Source organism: Micromys minutus (genome assembly GCF_963924665.1).
Source record: "Micromys minutus genome assembly, chromosome: 4".
Lineage (NCBI taxonomy): Eukaryota > Metazoa > Chordata > Mammalia > Rodentia > Muridae > Micromys > Micromys minutus.
In genome coordinates this window covers 21,009,311-21,025,267 of record NC_137973.1, presented here as the reverse complement: position 1 = coordinate 21,025,267, position 15,957 = coordinate 21,009,311, and the positions used below count along the sequence as shown (strand labels likewise).

At 44.2% G+C, this 15,957-nt stretch overlaps 1 protein-coding gene across 5 annotated transcripts in view; it reads left to right on the top strand.

The window, feature by feature from the left end:
• TMEM131L (transmembrane 131 like) overlaps positions 1-15,957 on the top strand; it is a 122,787-nt gene that overhangs the window by 62,446 nt on the left and 44,384 nt on the right. For 4 of the 5 annotated variants that reach the window (XM_080915620.1, XM_080915622.1, XM_080915621.1 and 1 more), the window contains exons 4-7: positions 805-873; positions 6,210-6,333; positions 7,565-7,681; positions 8,424-8,534. In XM_080915620.1, coding sequence (XP_080771746.1) covers positions 805-873; positions 6,210-6,333; positions 7,565-7,681; positions 8,424-8,534 — 421 coding nt within the window. Of the gene's footprint in view, positions 1-804; positions 874-3,549; positions 3,628-6,209; positions 6,334-7,564; positions 7,682-8,423; positions 8,535-15,957 lie in introns of those variants that run through there. The other variant, XM_080915623.1, reaches the window with a different exon arrangement.

Sequence of the window (15,957 nt, the reverse complement as noted above, 5' to 3'; positions counted from 1 at the left end):
TAGCATGTGTGTGATTGGCAGAAGGGCAGTCACATCCCCTGGCTCTGGAGCTACAGATGTTAGTCACCATGTAGGTGCTGGGAACTGAACCTGCCTGGGCTCTGCCGGAGCTGCAAGCACCCCTAACTTCTGAGCTTTCTCTCCTTATAAAGAAGTGCAATCCCAGAGAGCACCCTCGGGTGCTGAGAATTTGAGAGCTTACACGATTCTTATTCTTACACCATGGATGATGGTTCGTACGGGTAAACCCAGCACTCAGGAGCTGAGACAAGAGAGTTCCATGACCTCGAGACCAGCCTGACATAGTGAGGGCCTAGCCTGGGCTACAGAGTGAGCCTTCATCTCAGGAACAAACAAAACTATATGAATAAAATCCAGACCTGGTTGGAGAGTATGCCTACCTTCAGCAGCCTGTGACACACAGGCCTTTCCCCATTAACCACTGGCCTAAAGAATTTAGGGGCCAGGGCTTCCTGAAACCTGCTTTCAGTATGTGCTTTCCTTTGTTCGGGGTGTGTGAAGATGGGCCCGTTACCTGAGTTCATGCAAAAAGAAGCTGCTGGTCATTAAGTGCGGCTCCATTCATGTCGGCACTGTGCTGGCAAGATCTGTCCATTTGATAACTTTAGAGTAACTGCAGGCTAGACGGCTGTAAAGTTTTGGAACTCTAGTCCGAATATATTTATGAGGGAGTAAAATTATATAGCAGGAATTTAGTCATTGTCCTAAGTGTATGGTTGCAAAATCCAAATTTAAAACTAAGCAATTAATCTCTTTTTCTCTTTTTATTTTTTTGTCTTTTAGCTTCTCAGATAAACTGTTTATTGGAAAAGGCTTACATTTTCAGCCGTCAGTTCTAGATTTTGGAATACAGTAAGTATATATATTTTTTTAGTTATAACTAATTCATCTTATTTGTGTTTATCTTCTACATATCTTTTTAAAGCTCTTGTTTTTAATTATACATGTATGTGTTAGGAGTTGTAGTTGTGTGCACATGACTGCAGATACTGACAGAGACCAGAAGAGGGCATTGGATCCCCTGGAGCTGGAGTTACTGGCAGTTGTGACCTGTTCAATATGGGTGCTGAGAACTAAGCTCCAGTCCTCTGCAAGAGCGGCAGACTGATACACGCAGTTATATTTTAAACACATAATACTGTGAAAGGATATCAACCCCGAGACTTGTTAAAGGAATGTTTTCATGAAAGGGAGAGTATAAACGTTGTTTAATCCCTTTCAGTTTTTGTCGTTTGTCTCGCATTGCTAAGATTTGAAGTTAGGACCTTGTCCATGGCAGGCTCTACTTCTGATGTACCGTCAGCCCATCTAGTTATTAATGACGTGCTTTTTACTATTTGATAGCAGCTAGACTTTAGTAATTAGTCAGTGGTAAGTCCTTGGGTGTTTTGGGACAAGTTTGATTACTTTATAATAGACAAATCGAATTCTTTTAGGCCAGAAGCAATTGCTTACCTTTCCTTCGGTCTCTTCAGGCTGCAAGTTGTGCTCTGTTGACAGTTCCTGGGCTAGGTGTGGGCACTAAGAACCGTGAAAGGAGGAAACACAGGCTGTGGGGATTCACAGGGAAGAGGAGTGGGCTGGAGAGGAGGCAGCTTAGAACTCTTGTCTGGGGTGCACTTAAAAACTTGAAGACTGGTAGTTAGCACCGAGAAGGTACATCTTCACTTAGACTCCTCAAAGCTCTGCTTAGGCTCACAGGGCCTGTTCACGTGAAACGGAGTGAAATTACCCAGTGATGAGTAGACTCTAGAGCTGGTGGGGTCTGCGGTGCTTTGGGCATTCATCTGCCATTCTTGCCATTTCCTGACATTGTCTACCTTTCTGAAGGCTGGAGCAACAGGGAAGGAAGTGAACTGTCTTGCTGAGCTTTTTAAAGGAAGTTTTTCTAAAGGAAAGGAGAGATAAAATTGTTTAAGTAGTTTGCTAGCTTTACAAGTTTCTAGGTATCTGAATTAATTACTGAACTATCTAATTATTAACCAGGTCTTGGACTGTAGTCCTAGCTGGCTTAAAAGTCACAGGGTGCTGGGACCAAAGGCTTGTACTACCATGCTCAGAGTTACTTAAAAAAAATAGATGAAGAAATTTGTTAAAAATTGAATTTATAATCATGTAACTGTTATTATAAGTTAAATGATTTATAATCTCACTGACTTCAAATCTGAGAGAATATTTTGCACAAAGCTTTTTTTTCCTTAAAAGTGTGTGTGTGTGTGCGCGCGCACGCAGGAATGTTTTAGATTGGTAGTTATAATGGAACGGATGGTTTATAGCAGAGTAGGAAAGACATTTCAGTATATAGTATCCTGGCTGTCATTTACTCCCCCAGAACATAAAATTGCATAATTTAGGAGCCGAAAAGAGGGCTCAGGGGTCAGGAGCTCTTGCTACTTATTCAGAGGATCAGGGCTCAGTTCCCAGCACTTGAATGACAAGTGTCTCACAGCTGTCTACAATGCGAGCTCCAGCCTGCAGTGTACACACATACAGGCAAACACTCATATGCATAAAATTAAGGAATACTAAAAAAAGCTCTGTGATCAGCGAGTGTGTGTATGTATATGTGCTATATTTGTCTTAATTAGCCATAGGTGTTAGTTACTGGTTCTGTTCTCTAAAAACATACTGAATGGTTACAGCTTTGGTTTGAAAGGGTTACTGAGTTTTAGACTCATTTGGAAATACTTGGAAATACCTCCAGTTATGTAATACTTTGTAGTGTTTCAGTATGTTAGGGTGTTTTATGTCATTTGAGTTGTGTCACTTTCTTTGAGACAGGGTCTCACTGAGTGGCCCTGGCTTGCCTCAGGCTGTGGCAAACCTCTTAGCTCTGCCTCTGCCATGCTGGGATTACAGATGTGCAGTAGCAGAGCCTTCATCATCTGAGGCTCTGATGGGTTCTGCAAGGATAACGTAGCCCTTGTCTGCACATGTGTATCCCATCTTTACAGGGCACAGAGGTTTATCCACCTGCTGCTGAGACTCAGTGCAGTTTGTCCAGGCTCACACCACAGGGGTGGGGGAGGAAGCTGTCACTCAGTCACTCACCAGGCTAGTTTTCATGGTGGTGAAATACAGACTGGCATTTTGTTTCATTTATAACACATTTAAGAAACCACTGATGCTTTCCTTCTTCCCACCCGCTGCTCCTGGACCGTTACTAGAGCAGCAGAGCAGCCATCTTGCTCCTGACTCCCTCCCTGATCTGGTCGGCCTCAGGCAGACAGCAGACTTTCTCTTAGCTTCAGTTTCCATCCTGCAGAAGCAGGATCTTGTCCCCGCTTTGCCTTCCTTTTGCTCCCTCAGAGCTTATCCTAAGGGTTAAAGTTCTGCCGCTTCCAGACTGGAAGTGCTAATCATTCATAAATTTCCATCATTCTTTTGCCATATTAAACTAATAGATTATCTTCCAGTTGTCACTACTGAAGGAAATCCGTACCCTTTTAACACATGTAAAAATAGAATATTGAAAAGTAGAGTAAAAATAGCCAGTGCCTAGGAGGCTTCTGTGTCTGCTGGGATTCCTGTGGCTGCTGTGGAGGGGCTGCCCTCTCTCCGTAGTGCATGTCTTCGTGTTCTTGGAAACCAGAGCACTTGTGAATAGTATGTACAGTATTAGGGAACAAGTTTAAATAGCTTGGTTGATTGGTTTGGTACCTTTTCCTTAAGGCCACTGAAGTGTGTATTTATTTATGGCAAGAAAGGTAGATATGAGCCCAGTTCTCTGGCTGGGCTTATTAGGTGGCCCTTATGTTTATAGTAGGGTTTGTTGTTGTTGTTGGTTGTTTTTGTTGTTTTGGTTTTCCAAGACAGGGTTTCTCTGTGTAACCCTGGCTCTCCTGGAACTCATTGTGTAGACCAGGTTGGCTTTGAACTCAGGGATCCCCCTGACCACTGCCTCTCAAGTGCTGGGATAAACGGCGTGCTCCACCATGCCTGGCAGCAAATGATTTCATTTTAGTTAAATTATTTAATTAATTTTAAGTTAATTATTTAATTAATTAAATCCGGGGACTAGAGTGGTAGTTCAGCATTTCAGAGTGTTTACTGCTTTTCCAGGGGACCCAAGTTCAGTTCCAGCACACATATTGGGGCATCTCTCAACCCTAACTCTGGTTCCAAGAGATCTGACACCCTGCTCTGAACTCTGTGTCCTCCCCTAATGCATATAAGTGTGGCATACACTCACTCAGATGGAAACCCATACACATAAATGAAAAGGTAAATTTTAGACATCAAAAGGACCAATCACACAGATATGTTTTAGTTATAAGTGGATGTTCTAGCATATTTATGATTTAAAATACACATCAGATATATTAAAATCTTTTATTAAGATAAGTGTTTAGAAAAGTCACCATGAGAGCTGGGACAGAGTCTCAAACATGGCAGTTGCACAGTGTTCTGTATGGGAGAAATAACACATATATCGCTCTTAGTTAAGTAAGCTTTTCCCTGTGTGAGGCAGGGTAACCCAGGCTGACCCTGGACTTGCCACTGTGTAGGGGTTCTGTCCACAGTCTCACCTTCCTGCTAGAATAAACAGCACATCTTTATTATTAGAAAAAATTGAAACAGAGCTCTAAGAAATACAAGCACAGCACATGAAGATTTTGCTTAAGGTGGAAAGTAGGTTTACTTGGGGCCATAGTAAGAAGAATGTAGATTCTGGTATCTACAAGAAATGCAGGGCAGTTCTTGCAGGCTCTACTGCAGCTGGTGGAGCAGGTGAAGTCAGTGTGGGGCTGTAGGAGCTGGAATGATGGGACCATTGCAGATGGCTGGGCTGGAGGCCTCTCCTGTGCTCCTAGGCTGCCAGCCAAAGCTTCGATGTGGTGGCCTCCCCATTAGATCATTACTGGGAGATGGGCAAGAGGTTTGCAAATATTGTGTAAAGCCTTTTGCCTGTACAGGTTTTTGTTTTGCTTTTGAGACAGGATTTCCCGCTGTACCTCAGGCCTAAAGCTTGTGGTGTACCCCAGCATCAGACTCCTGAATGCTCTCCCATGGTACTGAGCTCTGGGAAAATCCCCTGTCCGTCCCTTTCTCCCTCTTGAACTATCACAAAAACGTATTTACCAAAAAGTACAGTATGAAAGTCTGCTTGCCCCAATTTGAGAGTAAATTAAAGTAGGCCATCGAGGAAGGGATGAGGATTTCCTTGCTGACCAGCGGCCACCTTGTTCCACGGATCCCAACACTGGGGTTTGGTTTCTTCCTTTTGTCCTTGGGCCTGTAGCTGCCATTTCCATGCATAGGTTAGTCATGTGATGAGGAGTTCTCTCAGTACTCCGTGGATATGTCTGCTCCTAATCTTTCCTGCATACATTTCCTCAGCATGGGAGGGTGGACCTTCCTTGTGATGTTTCCTTTGTGGGCTCTGAGAAGCTTTAAATGCCGGATACAATTTCTTACCTAAATATATCTTGATTCGAATGGGAAACCATAGATACATTGGTGCGTGCCAGAGTATGTTTGGTTTTATTTAAAAAAAAACCCAAACAAACAAACAAACAAACATGAAAGCACTTAATAATGCAGATGTGCTGAATTCTTCCAAATACAGAAACAAATGGGATGCTAGTATAGACTATCATTAGTCTTATACAAATAAAAGGTTGTTGTTTACTTTTAAAACGGTTATGTATTAAATGTTTTATTTCCAACAGGATTTGGTGATTGTTGTGTTCTGAGAACACTTGTCCTGCAGCGGGGAGCTAGGCAGCAACTAATTCTCATTCTACTAGGTCCCAGTGACAAACCAAAGTGGGACTTTGTATGTATTGGGGTTACTTACTGTGGATGAGAGGTTACTGAGAGAAGCATGGATGGCTCTGCAGACTCTATGTCTCCTTCTTGCGGGTCTCCACAGCCCACATACTCCAGCCCCTGCTGTGAGGGAAAGCCAACTGTCAACACACCCAGCTATGACCATTTGCAGTCAGACAGCTAGACTGATGGAGGCCTTTGACCCTGAGGATGGTACTATCCACCCTGTTCTTCTTTTAACTTTATAATGAGCATTGATAACCCTCTGGGGTTAAAAATATGTGCAGGCTAGAGGTCCAGCTCAGTGGTGTGCATGGCACCCTGAGTTCAGTCCATAGCATAAATAATGGGGTGTGGTGCATGCACAAGGGATGCTAATAACCATAAGTACCTTGTCTTTCCGCTTCCCCAACCAGGTTCCTGGGACATCCTGCGGCCAAGCTTCTCTATGTGTCCAACCCCAGCAGGGATAGCGAGGTTGTGGTGAACTCAGTGTTTACAGCTGCCAGACATTTTCATGTGCCGCCTGTCCATTGCAGGGTGAGTGCTGACGCGTCTGACTTTCTGCTCATATCCCATTTTCTGGCCCATGTTTCCATTTGGTAGCTTTTTTGTTTGCTTTATGTGTACTTTCCCATTCATTCCCTTTCACAGTTTTGGTAGCTCTGGATACTTAGTGGGGAAACATGCTTAAAGAAACTGTAGTAATATATGTGTATTGTATTGGTCAGTTTTGTGTGTCAACTTGACACAAGCTGGAGTTACCACAGAAAAAGGAGCCTCAGTTGAGGAAATGCCTCCATGAGATCCAGCTGTCAGGCATTTTCTCAATTAGTGGTTAGGGCCCAGCTCATTGTGGGTGGTGCCATCCCTGGGCTGGCAGACCTGGGTTCTATAAGAAAGCAAGATGAGCAAGCCAGGGTAAGCAAGCCAGTAAGTAACATCCCTCCGTGGACTCTGCATCAGCTCCTGCTTCCTGACCTGCTTGGGTTCCAGTCCTGATGTCCAGCAATGTGGAAGTGTAAGCTGAATAAACCTTTTCCTCCCCAGCTTGCTCCTTGATCATGATGCTTGTGCAGGAATAGAAACCCTGACTAAGACATGTATTAAAAATAAATATAGCTTGGTTTTATTGTGTGTAGAGAAAGCTCATGTTATTGATCTTAAGATTGGCATAGATACTGGGGCTTCTAAACCTCGCCCTGGGTTAGAGTTGTGCCCCCTCAGACCTCGTAAATCCAGGGTTCCTTGGAAGTTAACTTGAATGGCAGCGGAACTGCAGACCACGGTCTTTTAATTTTTCAGTCCCCTTGAACTTACTTAAGCTTTTAATTATTTTGATTGCCATGTTGCTCGATGTTGCAACTTTCACAAACTAGTGAGCAAGGAAATGTTACAGAGAAGCCCTACATTTGGTCTCTGGTTGATTTGGTTTATGCTGATAAACACTGTGCCTGGTTTTTAATATTGTGTCAACATATTTAGCAACGAATCTGCCCATCTGTACGTCATCCTCTGCACTTAGAGACAGAGCTGTTAGGTTCAGACAGGTGAGCAGAAATCGAGGCCCATGACTCTGCTCTGCAGTGAGGGACCTGGGCTGTCATTTGCCATGAACTGGTAGCTGCTCTTGGAGTGACAGAGATGGTCAGTTTGGAGAGGCTTGGGGCTTCATGATGCTGATAAAAGATACAGGATCTGAGCAAGGGGCCAAAAGGAAAAAAGTCTGTGAGTACTTGTCCAGATGGCTAACTAGGTGCTTTCCTTCCAGGTGATTCCAGCAATGGGGAAAACATCCTTCAGAATTATTTTCTTACCTACTGAAGAAGGAAGCATCGAAAGCTCTTTATTTATTAATACCTCCTCACATGGAGTCTTTTCCTATCATGTGAGTAACCTCGTTTTGCCATATGACTTGGCTGTTGATTTAGAGGATGACTGTTTTAAAGGACTCTTGGAGGGGATTTTTCTACCTTTCGTGTTCTTAAACTACAGCCTACAGCAGTGACAGGTCTATCACTTCCTTGCTTCCACTCAGTGGGCCACACCTTAGTGGGTCTTCACCTTCCCTGCAGCCTGATAGCCCTGGGTATTAAGTTTGTTAGAATGAAGCAAAAACTATGCACCGTACAGTTTTCTTGAATAAAACCTAGCAGGCTTTCCCTCTTAGACAGATGAGAGAGGTACTCCAAGGGCTGCTCTGACATTTTTGCCTGCCTCCTCTTGCAGGAGTGTTTATGGTCAGGAGTGTGTGGCCGTCCATTCCTGGGGGCTCCCCGTTCCCATCACTACTGAAACCAAGATACTGGGAAGGGCACATGAAAAAAAAATACCATTTTGCTGGTGTTCCCAGAACAGGGGTCTTAACCCAAGTGTGGTACCTGGAGCATCCTGAAGATGTGGTACCAGGTAGTTCAAGGACCAGAATTGCTTTTTGGGCTTAATTCTCATCATATTCCATTAAACACATTGGTCGCACATCAAAAGAAAAGAGTTTGCATTATGAGGAACAGTTAGGGATTTTAGCAGATGGAGACAGATGTGTTGGAGACAGATGTGTTGGTCAGCAGGTGTGTGTAGACAAGGCATGCTGACACTGACGAACACGTGCTTCTCTTGCTTTCCTGCAGGTATCTGGAGTGGGCACTCGCAGAGTCTCTACAGAAGGGTCTGTGGAGCAGCTGCCGAACGCATACTTTCTGCTTCCACAGGTCCAAAGTATCCAGCTTTCACAGACACAGGTCATTAAAATAGAGCTACTTTAAACTAACTTGTAGAGTATGCACAACCTAATCGAAATGGCCATATTAGGGCTTTACTGTATTTTGAAAAGTCTTGAAATATGGGAATAATAGATATATTTTAAGTATTGGTGAAATCCATGCATTCTTCCTTGCTTTCTTTTCTTTTGTGTGTGAGTAGGCGTGCGTGCGTGTGTGTGTGTGTGTGTGTGTGTGTGTGTGTGTGTATACATACATACCTAAAATCAGGGCCTCTTATGCTAGGCAAGTGCTCTTCCACTGAGCTGTAGCCAGCCCTCTATACTTTTGAACGGCACACTGCTGTGGTTACACAGGGTTCCTGACTTCACGGCTGCCCTGTGAAGTGGATGTTTCTTTATTTTAGCTATTGGGCTGTGTGCCTGTGATCCTGTTTTCCTTTTTGTGCATCCATTTCCTTGAGTATAACTTCATGATGAGGCTGAGGTCACAGTCTACGAGCTGTTTATAGGGCTTGTTAAATTTGACTGGCTGCTTTTCAGGAAGAAGTACTAGAGCCACCAGCAGTGACAGGCGTTTCCCATCCCTTTCCTCTCCCTACTTCTTGTGCCTGGTTATGACTTGCTTTTGTTTGGGTATTTTAAGACAGGGGGCCTAGAACTTGGTATGCAGACCAACCTGGCTTCAAACTCAAGAGATTTACCTGCCTCTGCCTCCTGAGTTCTGGGATTAAAGGCACGCACCACCACACCCTGCAGAAGGGTCATTCTTTTATGTTTTAGTAATTCTATACAATTAAAAATTCTTCTCATGCACATTTCATTAGCAGCTTATAGAACTGGTCACTACTTTGGTACTTAGCTCTCTTGTCGCACATTGAGCCCATCGTCACCTGCTGAAAACCTGTTAGTGCATTCTTTCCCGTGTTAAAATGCACTTAGTCCCCGGTACCATGCTTTCCCCGTGTGGTCTTGCATGTGTTTGGAAGGCAGGTGCTGTGCTGCCGAGGTACAGCAATCAGCTGGCTGCCCAGTCACATGGTACAGCACTTTCCTCTCACCACATCCCGCCAGCGTGCTCCGACTGCTCCTAGATGCCACTCACCTTCCACCACTGTCTTTTGCACCTGCAAGTCCCCCCCCACCCCCCTCCTCTAGTTTGCCCTGATTTCTACCTCTTTCATTCAGTTCAGAGGTTTTCTAAGACACCTGTCTGGCCTTCCAGCCTGACTCAGGATCTTTGTTCAAATAGGGCGGAACTCTTTCCCTTCCCATTAGAACACATGTCCTGAGTGTGTAAGAGGGCTTGCTATGCACACGTGAAGGTCTGATTTCAAAACCTCTGTACCCACATAGAGAGCCAGGCAGGTCTGTGTGTCTGTAACTGTGGTGTCCTGGGAATAGCGACAGGAGTGTCACTGGGACTTGCTGGCCATCACCTTGCTGTCAGGGTCTATGAGGCCTGTCTCAATTGGCAGTTAGGGTAATACAGAACATCTGGCATCCACTACGTGTATATGGGTGTGCACATCCATACCTAGGTGTGTTCTGTCCATGTACACACACACACACACACACACACACCATAATGTAATCATCATTTGAGCTTTGCTCAGTGAGAGTGGTGAGCTCTGATTCAGATTTCCAGGAGGCTTCCTTTCCCTCACCAGGTAGCCATGGCTGAGATCTCTGAGTAGTCAGTAGACTTTATGGTTGTCCTCAATGGGCCACTTTCTGCTCCCTGCCCTAGGCTGGCCTTGCTGATAGTGACTTGGCTTTTCTTGGTTTTGGTCCAAAAATAGGAAAAATAAAATATTAAAATACCCCACACTGGGTGTGTTCATGATATCCCCAGTAAAAATTTCATACACAGTCATTACTGTCAGATCTTGGTACATATTCTTTGCTTCAGGCTGAAGCAAGCTGTTTGTGAGGGAGCAGAAGCTGCCCAAATGGCCACTGCATTATAAAGGAGGTGGTAGATTGTCTTCTTTTAATAGTATCCTTTGAAGTACAAAAGATACAGACTTTGATAAAATCCAGTTTACCCGTTTTCCCCTTTGGTTAGGTATAGTTTTAGTATCTCATTTAAAGATTCTCCAAGATTATGAAAATTTACTCTTATATTTTAAGACTTTTACAGTTTATCTTTGTTCCTGCCCAGTTTGACTTCAGTCTTGTGAGTGGTATGAGGAAGACTTCAATGCTCATTTCTCTGCATGGTGTGCTCAGATGCCCATCCCATCTGCTGAAAGGCAGTGCTCCCACACCATGTGGTCCTCATGAGAGGCAGTGCTCCCACACCATGTAGTCCTCATGAGAGGCAGTGCTCCCACACCATGTGGTCCTCATGAGAGGCAGTGCTCCCACACCATGTGGTCCTCATGAGAGGCCGTGCTCCCACACCATGTGGTCCTCATGAGAGGCAGTGCTCCCACACCATGTGGTCCTCATGAGAGGCAGTGCTCCCACACCATGTAGTCCTCATGTCTCTTGTCATCTTTTCTCCTCTGGGCTATGGGTTTCTCCTTTGCTTTTATCTGTACGGGGATTTGTGGCTTTATTTAAGTCAGGCCCTGTTGGACATAGCTCTTTCTAAAGTCAATCAGTCTGTCCTTCAGTCAGTGGATAGTTCTTGAGTGTTCCAGTTAAAACGTGGGCTGTGCACAGAGTGCAGTACCTTGTTCTTCTGCTGAGCATGTTTCCATATTCATGAGTTTGTTGACAGAACTGGTCCTTTGTCAAAAAGCAGCACTGCCGTCCCGTTCAGACATCCGAGGGCGTTTTCTGGAGGCATGTACTTCATAGTCTCCTATCTCAGTCATGGTTAAGAAAAAAAAATCTTAAAATGGTTTCCAGGGCTTATTATACACCTAAAAGTAAAATCCTACAGAACGTAAACCTAAAAAGCAGTTATGGAATTTCTAAAAGCATGTCCCTGCTGTACTCTTTCTACACTCAGCTGTGTTCTGGCGTTTGTAGGCCTGTTGCCACCTCTCCTGGTCAGAGGGAAAGTTTATTCTCAGTACTGTCTGCTAATGTTGCTCGCCTGGGGTGGCAGGTTGTACATAATTTCTCCAAAGGATTCTTAGGTCTCCTGTGCTCAAGACAGAGCTGCGAGTTGTTGTTTGTTTGTTTGTTTTTGTAAAGGCTAGAAATGCACAGCTAAAGAGTGGGATGTCTAGACAGAACTAAGTGCATCATCAATTTAAAAAATGTCTGTTTCTGCTGGAAGGGAGGCAGCTTCATTGTGTTTAAGGGGAAAGGCGAAGTTAAGAAGAGAAATAAAGTTATTTTACGTGTAAATTAGATGAAGAGGATAGAGTGATTTAGAAATGTTTTCAGTGAAATGAGATTCATAGAAATTTGGGGTGAGGTGTGTCTCTGTCACCGGGTCCACACCTGTTGTAATGTTGCCCCTCCTGCTCTCCCGGGGGCTCACCTAGACAGGGCTCAATTGCCACCATTTCTAGAATGTCCCGGTCAGCTCTCTGTTGTAAATAGATAGATGAGTCAGTGGGAACCTGAGCTGAGAGCCACAAATAGCACTTGACCAGTCGCTCCTTGGTTTTGAGGAGCTTCACCCTCTCACCACCGCCAAGCTGACCTTCAGCAGACTTACCACCACAGCAGGTGGCACTGTTTTATTTTAGAAATTGTTGAAAGAACTCAGAGTTCAGATTACTTACTTGGTTGGGAGTCAGGATTAGAGTTTGGATTGCAAATGCCAACTGAGTTGCTTTTGTTTGTCATGATTTTCCTGTGTAATGTTCATGATACAGAAAAGAAAAAAAAAATGCCAATAATTTTTTTGGCAGCATTTTTATTATGGTAACAAAATAGACACAGCGTAACGTTCCATAGTGGACAAGGGTTTGACCCATTGAACTATTCACTTAGCTCCTTCCAGACTATGACTTGGAGGTCCACGGGGAAGTGTTTGACAAGCATGTAAGCCCAAGGTGTAGCTCTGTGGTGGCAGAGCCAGTAAATACTATGTTAGCAAATAAGAAGGCAACACTTAAGTTTATGTCCTAGTTTGGTTTCTGTTGATGTGATAAACACCATGGTTAAAAGCAACTTGGGGAGAAAGGGTTCTTCTTCTTCCTCTTCTTCCTCTTCTCCATCTTCTCCTTCTTCTTCCTCTTCTTCTTCCTCTTCCTCTTCTTCCTCTTCTTCCTCTTCTTCTCCTTCTTCTTCTCCTTCTCCTTCTTCTCCTTCTTCTCCTTCTTCTCCTTCTTCTCCTTCTTCTCCTTCTTCTCCTTCTTCTCCTTCTTCTCCTTCTTCTCCTTCTTCTCCTTCTTCTCCTTCTTCTCCTTCTTCTCCTTCTTCTCCTTCTTCTCCTTCTTCTCCTTCTTCTTCTTCTTCTTCTTCTTCTTCTTCTTCTTCTTCTTCTTCTTCTTCTTCTTCTTCTTCTTCTTCTTCTTCTTCCTCCTCCTCCTCCTCCTCCTCCTCCTCCTCCTCCTTCTCCTCCTCCTCCTCTTCTTCTTCCTCTTCTTCCTCTTCTCCCTCTTCCTCTTTTTCTTCCTATTCTTCCTCTTCCTCTTCTTCCTCTTCCTCTTCCTCTTCTTCCTCCTCCTCTTCCTCTTCTTTCTCCTCCCCCTGCCCTCCCCTTTCTCCTCCTCCTCTTCTTCCTCTTCCTCCTCCTCCACTTCCTCTTCTTCCTCTTCCTCTTCTTCCTCTTCCTCTTCTTCTTCCTCTTCCTCTTCTTTCTCTTCTCCCTCTTCTTCCTCCCCTCCCCCCTCCTCTCCTTTCCCTTTCCCCCTCCCCCAGGTAACTGCTTTTGGGGGCTCATCTCTGGGGAAGACCAGTCCTCTGTCAGTGGTACTAACTACTCTTTGTCTAAGGGTTGCACCCCATGAAACATGTTTTTCAAAAACATTTTCTTTAATACCTTCATTGATCTAGACTGCTCACACATAGAGACTGTTTCACTGATTTATTTGGTCAAAACAACTTTTGAAACGTGTAGTCCCAGTATCCACCAGTTGTGTGAAAGGTTAAAAAGAACTTAAAGTGTTGGAGCCACTGCAAAATAATAATCGTCTAGAATAAAATTATAATATGGGAAACCTAGAGAAGTTACAATTAAAAGGAATCCATGGTACACAGTTGTACTGTGGACAGTGATTCACTGATTATAAAAAGAGTATTTCAAGATACTCTGTGATTGCAAACACTATGATTTTTTTTTTTAATAACAAAACAAGGGAAACAAATCAGGAATGAAAAGTAGAGGGTGGGACTGAAGAAGGATGTCTTTGATCAGTGTGTGTGTGTGTGTGTGTGTGTGTGTGTGTGTGTGTGTGTGTAAACATTGCACTGAACATCACTGATAAATGCAATCAATACATTGTAATTAAAAAAATAAGGAATTAAAAAGCACAGCCAGACTTGGCAAAGGCCACCATTGTTAACACCTGTTGTCTTTTGTGGTTTTCTAATTTGTGTGGATGAGGGATGGCTCTCTGACGGTGATCATGTTGCTGTCCTGTGTGGTGAAGAGACTTTCTCGGGTGTGTGATGTTTAGGACTTGTTCGCCTTTGAGAACTGGCACAGCCTTTGCTGTTAGTGCATGATATCACTCCATGCCTGCCAGGAACAGGTGCTGGAGCCACGGGAAGGTGTCTGAGTGGTTGCTGTTAGATGGTTAACTTCACGGGTCCTGATCCTGTCAGTTCAGAGTGACAGATGGACGGGGAAGTAAAATCAGAGTCGGAGGAGCCTTGAGAGACACTTTCACTCACAGTTAGACAATGGAGAAACAAAACGTGCTGCAAAACCTATCCAGGACATCTAGGATATGGAGGGGAACATAGAAAACAGGAAAAGTTTAAGGAATCCATAGCAGCCCTGATCTCCTGACTGTTGTATATAGTAGGGGAAGGTCAAGGGTCACCATAGTGGTCATTGCCCTACGTGATCAGTTGAGTGGAATGAGCAGTTGTCTGAGAGACACGGAAAGGGATGCTTTCCTCTATTAGATTTCAAGCCGAATCAACCTTTTTGTCCTAACTAATAAAGGACATGGTCTGGCAGTATTACATGAAATAATAATTGAGTTTATTAATAGAGAACTAAATAATCTTAAGGAATTATAAGCTGTTTATGAAATGATGGCCCAGAGCTTTATAAACTTTTCAATAGTTACTGTATTAGAAGACTGCAGAAAGCCTTCTGTTAGAAAAAGTAAAGCTGCCTGTAGATAGTCTTCTGACCAGCTCTGAACCTACTGCACATAAACAATCAGGAGTTAGAAACTAAGCATGGTTTGGGCCAGGTATGTTGGAGGATGCCTTTATCCCAGCACCCAGAAAGCAGAACTCTGAGTTCTGGCCAGACCCTACCGAAAAAATGGCAGGGGTGAGAGGGTAGAGAGCATTTCATCCCTAGAGAGCCCGAGGTTAAGAATTTAAGGCCAACCTGGGCTACATAGTGAACCTCTTGTCTCAAACAAAGCCAAAAAAAAAAAAAAAAAATTGAAATAGGAAAGTTGAGCAAAAGAATTAAAAATGAGAGAAATAAAAGGACAGCTCAACATGTTTGTTAATAATTTGGGATGAGCTACTACTATCTCTGTCCCCAGGTTAGGATACCTGAGCAGTGGAAGACATTTATAGCTGAAGGAGACTTCCTTACCCTGGCACAGGGAAGGGAAAAGCTACAGGGTCCCCCTTGCAGGACAGGATCCTAATCTGTCACTCACAACTAGGAGCTCCTGTGCCTCATGGGAAGGAGCTGGGCTGGGAAGACAGAGCTGGGGAAGGGAATTCTTGCAACTCCTGGATTCATAGTCTTGGGCCCGTTGGAGGAAGTGAGTAGCCCCGTGCTTCCGTGCTCCTTGGGCCTGTCCCCCACCCCCCAAGCAGCCCCTTCCCTATGCCTTGTGTATTTAAAAAGTGCACGGGGTGTGCTGAAGGTGGCACTGCCACTCTGAAACACTTGTTTCCTTCTCTGCCCTCAATCCACGTCCCCAGCTATGATTTCCAGGACAGCTTACGAGTTCCTCTGTAATGGGGTCCCACTGCAGCGTTCAGACACTCCTCTGAAGGGTGGCCTACCCCATCCCGTGTTGTGTGGTGCTAGTGGGTAAGGAAAAGCCCCAGACCTGCACAGTGACCGTGGTTCTGGGTGGCCTTCCTGTGCCTTATTCTGTCCATGAAGTGGTAATAGCCCTTCCTGGTAGAACAGATGCTACTGAATAGATTGTCATGTAAAGAGTTTAGACCCAGTTCCTAAGACACAGCTAAAACTCAGTCCTCAGGACTTTAAAAACAAGTTCTGAATATAAACCTTCTATTATGAAACTTAAGGAAAACTTTCAAATTCAGATTCAGGCCTCTGGCAAGGCATGGAAGTTGAAGGGTATAGACTCATATCAGTTTATCTTGGCCCATGAGTTCATAGACAAAGAATTTGAATCCCTTCCTTATTTTCTTTGTCT